Below are 8,898 nucleotides of genomic sequence, written 5' to 3'. Positions count from 1 at the left end.
AAACTGGAGCAGTGGCTACAACAGATCCCAGGAACAACATCAGACATCTCAGTCCAGAAATGTGCAGTTCTAGGCACAGCCAAGATACTGCGCAGAACCCTCAAGCTCCCAGGCCTCTGGTAGAGGACCCAAGCTCAGAGGATGAAACAAAAGACCACCCGCGGAGGGTGAGAAGGGATTTTTTTTTTTATATATATATATATATATATATATATATTTAGTTGTGTAAGATAAATATTTTATAGTTAATGATAAGTAAAGTTGTTTCGTTCTTCGACGTTGTCCGATTGGTGACGTATTTCCGTATTTAATCTTTTCAAAAATCTTTGTCCATAAAAGTCAATAAAAGTTGTACATGCGCAGTAGCTCCTCTTCAATACAAGAGATAGGACTGTTTTGGGCGCATCTCTCCTGCGCCCAGAGCTGAATGCAGCTTTGCATTTCACCACCTCCCGCCGCCGGATCGTGGGACTTCCACCACAGGCCGACGTCACGTCCGTCTGTCTTAAAGTTTGCCGCGGGTGTGCTGCCTTTTATTCAAAGACAGCAATACGTTCATTATGTTACATTAAGTTACATACAAAAGGTAGTAAATAAGTTCATAGTTAATAATTAGTTTAAGAAAATGTATGCTAAAATCTGTTAGAATGTTTGGTTTTGACTTCTAATCAGAGTGAGACATCTGATCTTCGTTATATTGTACATTCAGAATACATGATGTAGTGAGTGCTCTCACCATAAAACAAGCTGTGACGTATTTTCTCCAGTAAAGTTTTGAAAAATAAGGGAAAAAACAGGTCTTATAAACGCTAAATTTGTCCTACAGGCTTGTGTCTTGGGAGACCTCCGTCTTTGTAAGTATTGGTGTTCAGGAAGCACTTGTGTATATGTGCATTTATATGTACATTATAATGTTGCTTTTGTTGTTTTAATTCATGTAAATACACTGGTGTGATTTGGACCAAAACATACACTAAGGTATCACATACTAGACATATACCAAAACCTTTGGTATATGTTTATTTTGGATTTATAGCCCCCCCCGGAGAAAACTCCACCATCCGCCACTGATATAAACCTTAGAGAACAACCATTAGGATATGAAATGGCAAAGAGGAGCAAGGTGAGTCTCGAGTACTGGATTTGTTTGACCATGTAGTAGGAGGGTAGAGTATAATTGTTCTTGTCATACAGGTCCGAGGAATGACGAGGCGCTGAGACGAAGCAGGGTTAACCAGAGGCAGTTCAGGAGGAGAGGAGTCCATAGATCCAGCAACAGGTGTGTTCACCAGGTAAGTTCAGCAGGTAAGTTCCAGGATGTCAAGCGACTGCATAAAGTTAAGCAGCACAACCCATAAGGCGCGATGTTCCAGCGAAGATCTGGAACCAGCCGGAGGCTTAAATGCAGGTGCTGCTCGTCAGGTGAAATCAGCTGCAGCTGGAGAGGAAGAGTTAGTGGCACCGCCAGCAGGACGGGGACAAAACTCCAGATCCTCACATATCCAATAGGAGGCTCGTACCTATTTGCTTAGTTAAATCCAGGTGGCGACTTTTTTTTTTTTTGGCCAGGCAGTGTATTTAGCTGTACAACTTCTCACATTGTAATGCACAGATCTTCGCATCTAAAAATACAAGTGCAGATTTTTTTAAACATATTTACCTTCATAAAAACTTTCATTTAACAGAAAGAAACATCCAGCAGAGACAGAGGCCCTCAAGGCCTGGAGTTTGACACCCCTGCTTTAGCTGCATAACTAAGGGATAGGTCAGGAAACCCAAGCCAACCCTAACTAATTAATAACCCATTGATTCAAATCAGGTGTACAGGCTTCTTCCGAACTTGAAGAGGTCATTTAACTATGGAATCAAGTGTGTTGGAGCAAGGAAACAAGTAAAATATGCGGGACAGTAGCCCTTAAGAGACATGGTTGGCCATCCCTGGAGTGGATTGACTACAGGAAAGCCTAAGACTCAGTGCCACACACATAAATCCTATTGTGCTTGACACTGTACAGCAGAAGTACAGAGTGAAACTGACTAGGTATCAGGCCTAAAGCTCCATTATGTTTTTGAAAGCTGGAATCTGAGACCTCCTCCTCGGTTTAATGTTGGTTTCTCCTTTTTGACATAAATGGCTTCTTTTACCCCCCTCTCAAACCATCTGTCTTCTCGGTCCAAAATATGAACATGAACAAATATGAACACTCCAAGCAACACCTGCACTCATGTGACAAGAGTGGCCCATCAGTGAGTCAGACAAACAAGGACCCTAATGAGCCTCTATTGTTAGGAGAGTGAGAACAATTTGCAAGCAATCCAGCTTACATCACATCTCAGCTTTAAAAGCTCAACTCCACACAGATTTATTGTGTGCTTATAGTAACAATCCTTCTCTCTGTGCTTAAACTGTATATATTACAGTCCTCAGTGCTACTGATCAGATTACCGGCACCTACCCAGTTGTATCTCTCATTGGTTACTTGTTTTTAACTTTTGAATAATCATCTTACCTAATGAGTCATGCGTTTTCTAATCCCCTATTTTTGAACCAATCAAAAGCAGTGTAGAGCAAGTCATGACTTCCTGTTTTCAACCGATGTCCTGTGGGTAATGTAGTTTATATAAATCGCCTGTAGCTTACAGTTCGTGACACTGACCCTTAGTACTGCCATGTTTTTGAGAAGTGTCAGTATGCTATACAAAGTTCTTAGTACTTTATATGCTGTGAATTTTTCTCACCAAAACCTCAGTTGGTGTGTGTACAGTAGGTGCAAATACATAAAAAAATGTATAGTTTTACAAATGTTTATATTGTAGACAGGGTCTAAAAGTAAAAACAAACAAAAAAATGTTTAAAAAGATTAAAATCTGGAGTATGGAATTTTTAAATGAAAAAAGTGTACAAACCCTGTTTAAACTCTCACAACTTTATTCTGTACCTTTCAAACGTCATAACCATCATCTTTTTTTGCTGTTTGTTCTTTTGTCAATCTTATTTTAACTGTGCATGTTTTGTTTTGCAGTCTTATTATTCTATTCTTATGCCCATCAAATTTAACCATTTCTTCAGGTTTGACAGTATGCTTTCCCACACATATATATATAGTATTATATTCCCTCTTTTTCATACAAAGCATAATTTTACCAGATTCTTTTTATTCTGACTTGTATTGATACATATCATCAGGTTATTTTGAAAAATAATTCCCAGTAATGTTCTCCATCTGTCATAAATATAACAATATACTGTAAATGTGATTTGATCATTAGGTACCACCATGGGCAGATGCAGCGCATGGAGACGAGATCCCATACGTGTTTGGGCTGCCGATGATTGGCCCCACAGAACTGTTTCCATGCAACTTCTCCAAGAATGATGTGATGCTTAGTGCTGTGGTCATGACCTACTGGACAAACTTTGCCAAGACAGGGTATGAAAATATCAGAAATGCTTCCAATCCTACTCACTTTCTAAATCAGTGGTGTCCAATCCTGGTCTTGAAGGGTCACTAGCCTGCATGTTTTAGATGTTTCTCTGCTTTGGCACACTTCATTTGAATGAATAAATGAATGATTAGCAGGCTTCTGCAAAACTTAAAGACCTGCTGAAGAGCAGGGAAACGTCTAAAACGTGCAGGATAGAGGTCCTCTGGGACCAAGATTTGACACTGCTATTCTATATGAAGCTGAACAGCCTGAGTTTAAAATGCATGAAGGACAACATCTGAAATTAAATCAGCTACAACTAAATGTAGTCAACGTTCTGGCTTGCATCAATTAGACTCTAGTACTTTTATGGGCCCCAAACACAGCTGTAAATCTACAACAAATCGGCTGAAAAAGAATCAAGGTGTTGCAGTGGTTCAGTCAAAGTCCAGACCTCATCCTAATAAAAATGTTGTGGTGGGACCTTAAAAGAGATGTGCAGAAACAAATGTCTGCAAACATCAATGAACTAAAGCAACACTGCACAGAATGTAGGCCAAAATCTGTCCACAGCCATGTGAGAGACTGATAAAGTCCTACAGAAAACCACTACTGAGAGTTATTGCTACTAAAGGAGGTTCTACAAGCTGCTGGCTCAGGGGCTGAACACAGTTTTCACTCACAGCTTTAACATTTTGGCTTAATTTTTGTTTAATAAATAACAAAATGGTGGAATCTGCTATATGTTTGTGAACACTTGAGATTACATTTAAATCATTTTAGAACTTGGTAAGATCAGATGATTTCTATTATGTTATGATATATAAAACCCTAGAATTGAAAAAGGGTAGATTTTCTTTTTCGCATGACTGTACATCATGAATTTCTGAAGATGTTTAGAAAAAGATCTTTCCACTGTAAAATAATTAGATATGACAAAAGTGGCTTGATTGACTATATTTGACTTTTCTAGTGATCCTTACATTACAATAATCTAAAACAAACTTATACCTAATTGTATTTATCCGTTATAGTATGAAACCTATAAAACTGAAGTTTTCCAAGATTTTGCCTTCAATAGCTATCAGGAGATTAGAGTATCAGGAGATTAGAGTGGAGTCTGAATGTTTTCTGTACTTGTTACTTTTTAACATTGTTGTGTCACTGTAGTTTGATTAGTTTGTGATTTTCCAGATTTTTATTGATATCCAGTGTGTCTTTGTGTTTGTGTCTGTTTGTTACCAAAATATCTCATGAACTACTTGACATATTTTAACGAAATTTGGTGAAAGTAATTATTGGATGCACACTATATTGCCAAAAGTATTCGCTCACTCATTCAAATCACTGAATTCAGTTGTTCTAATCACTTCCATGATCACAGCTGTAAAAAAAAAACATCCACCATGGCATGCAGATTGCTTCTACGAACATTTGTGAAAGAATGGGTCACTCTCAGGAGCTCAGTAAATCTAATCATGAAATTCCCTCGTTACTTATCATTCCACAGTCAACTGTTAGTGGTATTACAACAAATTGGAAGCAATTGGGAACAACAGCAACTCAGCCACGAAGTGGTAGACTATATAAAATCACAGAGTTGGCTCAGTGGATAAAGGTACATAGTGCACAGAAGTTACCAACGTTTGCATACAGAGCTTTGTGGAATGGGTTTCCATAACCAAGCAGCTGCATCCAAGCTTTACATTACTAAGTGCAATGCAAAGCATCAAATTCAGTGGTGTAAAACATGCTGTCACTGGACTCTAGAGCGGTGGAGATGTGTTCTCTGTAGTGTAAAGTTTGGTGGAGAGGTAAATAAAGTATGGAGTTTTTTTTCAGGAGTTGGGCTCAGTAACTTAGTTCCAGTTAAAGGAACTCTTAATTCTTCAGCATACCAAGACATTTTGGACAATTTTATGTTTCCAACTTTGTGAGAACAGTTTGGGGATGGCCACTTCCTCTTCCAACATGACTGTGCACCAGTGCACAAAGCAAGGTCCATAGAGACATGGATGAGCGAGTCTGGTGTGGAAGTACTTGACTGTCCTGCACAAAGTCTTGACCTCAACCCAATTAAACACCTTTGAGATGAATTAGAGCAGAGACTGTGAGACAGACCTTCTCACCCAACATCAGTGTCTAACCTCATAAATCCACTTCTTGAAAAATAGTCAAAAATTCTCATAAGCACACACTCCTAAACCTTGTGGAAAGCTTTCCCAGAATAGTTTAAGATGTTGTAGCTGCAAAGGGTGGACCAACATCATATTAAGCCCTTGGATTAAGATTGGGATGTCACTTAAGTTCATGTGCATGTGAAGGGAGGCGAGTGAATACTTTTGGCAATATAGTGTATGACTACAACTGAATAACTTTTGGAGACAACACAAGTCAAGATGGCTGCCACTGCCAACTGACCTTAAACACAAAGACATATACTGTTATTGACTTAAAATTTGGTGTGGTAGTAACTGAGACTGATCCCTAACACATTACCCAACAATTTTGCTTAAGACTTTGAATTTAATTCTTACGGTTAATACTCTTTGTTACCAACATATCTGATGTACCACTAGATGGATTTTAATGAAACTCTCAGAAAGTAGCTGTTGGATATACATATGAACCTTAGCTAACACAAAAATGGCCATCACTCAAATCTGTAACTCTAATTTACAGATAGTTGGCTAAATCTGCTGAAGTAGGAACAGATATTCATCCTAACACTTCACACAATCTCAAACATCACGGATAATGTCAGTTGCCAGGTCTTACCAAAACAGCTATCATGCCGGTCTTATCTCTTGATGAGGCTTGTGCAGAGATTTTGGTTAAAAAGCTAGCATGAAAAGTGGCAGGAAATATGCATTCTTTCCAGGAATTCTCAGCCTTTATTTGAACTTAGTGTTCTTTATATACAAATTCAGTCTTTCTAGTCTTTCTAAAGAGATAAAATCCACTCTTGTTGATGGGACAGAAGAATGCACAGTTTATTGATATAATTTTAAAGTCTGAACTAAGCTCATATGTTTATTTAAAGAAGCCTTTCATATGACACGACACTTTGGTTTTATATCAGCAGTTTGACATCTGACAAAGTGCTAAAGACCAAAATATGAATACATGTTCTTTAGTTTTAAAACATCATAAATAGGTTAAAATACTTTCACCCAAATATACTCCTTAGCAGGAAGCATTTATAATTTATGTATAAATATGTTCACTTCAAAGGAGACATCAGAGCTTATCATGAAGTATGCATTATTTGTCCTGTTTTTTTTTTTTATTTCAGTGAAACATCAAGAACACATTTAGTCCTCAGCTAAGATCTTTTTGTTAATCTTTAGAAAATCAATCTTTCAGTAATAACAGCACTTTTGATATTTACAATTAGATTTTTATATGTGATTTCTAAGAAAGCATTGACTACCACCTTATGAAACCTGGGGGTGCTGCATTTCCCATTGTATTCTAAATTTTTCAAAATTATACAGATTAGCCTTAAGAATATGCTTTACTTGGGTCCAAATTTTATTTTATTTATCCAATGAATTAGTGTCAGAACTCCACTAAACTTTTGATTTTGGTTCTTCCTGCCACCTTTGGTAATTATTTTAACCTGTATGGGAAGTTAAGTACTCAGTACTTAGGTGCAAATGACTATCCAGTCAAGAAATGGTCCAGCGCTGTATTTTCTGTTGCAGTGGTTTAAATAGAGTTGTGTAATTTTTTTCTACACCAACACCACTACTAAGACCAATTTTTAATCAATTGGTTGTCCTTCTTTTCACTTTCTACACAGGGATCCAAACCAACCTGTCCCCCAGGACACCAAATTTATCCACACAAAGCCAAATCGTTTCGAAGAAGTAGCATGGACTCGTTACAACCAGAAAGACCAGCTATATCTGCACATTGGTCTGAAACCTCGAGTCAAAGAGCATTATCGGGCCAACAAGGTACAACACATTTTTATTGTGATATTTAACTTGTCAGAACCACTCTACGATAAATGACTAGTTAATAGTTAATAAAGCAGCTCTTATTTAAGCTGTAAGCTCTTAATGAACTAATAATAAGTATTTATAGTGCAATAAATGAAAAGGACAGTACTGACTCATTCTTGTCGCCTACTGAGCCAACATTTATCTGTATTTTTCTTCTCACTGTTTACGTTCATTATTCATATCCAACATACCCAGTATCCAGTATTTATTAATAAGTTACCTGTATGTAAGAACTATGAGCATTAGTAGGTGCAAAGTTTATTTTGGCATATAAAGTTATTTAGTTAAATGATAAGTTGTACATCTAGCAAAAAAAATCATTTTCCTAATGAGTTAAAGTACAGAGCTTGATGTTACAAGTGAGCCTTCTTCAGTGTATTGATTTATGACTGTTTTATAAATGCTTTATTAGGTGTTAACAAAGTAATGAATAACCTATTTCTAAAGCATTAATGCATCTTGTATAAAGGTACCCTCATTGTAAAGTAATACAAACTTTAACACATTCACTTTTGAATGTAGACATTTTCTGGGACTTTTATGAGCTGGCCTACTTTCAGTTAGTTATACATGTACATTAAACTGACCAGAACATTTTTAGAATAGATCACATTATCAGCAGCACCTGCTGTCATAAGGTTGTCAGGTCATATTTTGACCTGTTAGTGACAAAAAAAAATCACCTTTTTGTCACTTTACTTTCAGTTGTAATCCTCATTATAATTAAATATGGAAGAAGTGCATCATAGCCCTTGCAATATTTTTCCATACCTTTTTTTAAACACTCAAATAATTATGATCTTGATTTATTGTCTCTCACAGATTTAAGAATCCAAGGTTTGAACAATAAGATGAGTTTTAAAATATTTATTTGTATAAGTATAGCAAGCCCTGTAATACCGTAGCACATGCCTTGATGAGGTGCTACAAAGGTGAATTAAAAAAGTCAATTCACTGTTTTCCTGTAACAATCTATAGTTGTCATAACAATTATCTTTATTTAGTTTGATGTTTGGCTGTGGTTTTACTTTGGTTTCTGAATGACCAACATACAGTATGTCTGCTTTTGTATCCCAAAATCATCCCATACTGATTGCAGAAAGTCCTTAAGAGTTTTTTCATTTATGATTTTTATTCTTGCCCACTCCTCAGGTCAACTTGTGGCTGGAGTTGGTTCCTCATTTACACAGCCTCAATGAAGTCACCCAGCCCATCCCCACCACTACCAAGGTCGGTACCAAATTATTGCTATCTGGTAAATTCAAAAAAAGGTTAAAAAACAAAAACAACTGGACTTCTATTCTGTAGCTGAAGACGTTTCGCTTCTCACCCGAGGAGCTTTCTCAATTCAGAAATAGAGAGTGTGGAGTTGAGCTTTTAAAGCTGAGATGTGATGTAAGCTGGATTGCTTGCAAATTGTTCTCACTCTCCTAACAATGGAGGCTCGTTAGAATCCTTGTTT

At 37.1% G+C, this 8,898-nt stretch overlaps 1 protein-coding gene across 2 annotated transcripts in view; it reads left to right on the top strand.

Annotated features, from left to right (window-relative positions):
* The window catches only part of nlgn1 (neuroligin 1), a 591,335-nt gene that overhangs the window by 568,023 nt on the left and 14,414 nt on the right, over positions 1 to 8,898 (top strand). For both annotated transcript variants that reach the window (XM_025009446.2, XM_017431531.3), the window contains 3 exons: positions 3,271 to 3,431; positions 7,232 to 7,388; positions 8,589 to 8,666. In XM_025009446.2, coding sequence (XP_024865214.1) covers positions 3,271 to 3,431; positions 7,232 to 7,388; positions 8,589 to 8,666 — 396 coding nt within the window. The remainder of the gene's footprint in view (positions 1 to 3,270; positions 3,432 to 7,231; positions 7,389 to 8,588; positions 8,667 to 8,898) is intronic.

Source organism: Kryptolebias marmoratus, linkage group LG18 (genome assembly GCF_001649575.2).
Source record: "Kryptolebias marmoratus isolate JLee-2015 linkage group LG18, ASM164957v2, whole genome shotgun sequence".
In the NCBI taxonomy this organism is placed as follows: domain Eukaryota; kingdom Metazoa; phylum Chordata; class Actinopteri; order Cyprinodontiformes; family Rivulidae; genus Kryptolebias; species Kryptolebias marmoratus.
This window is presented reverse-complemented; position numbering and strand designations above follow the sequence as displayed.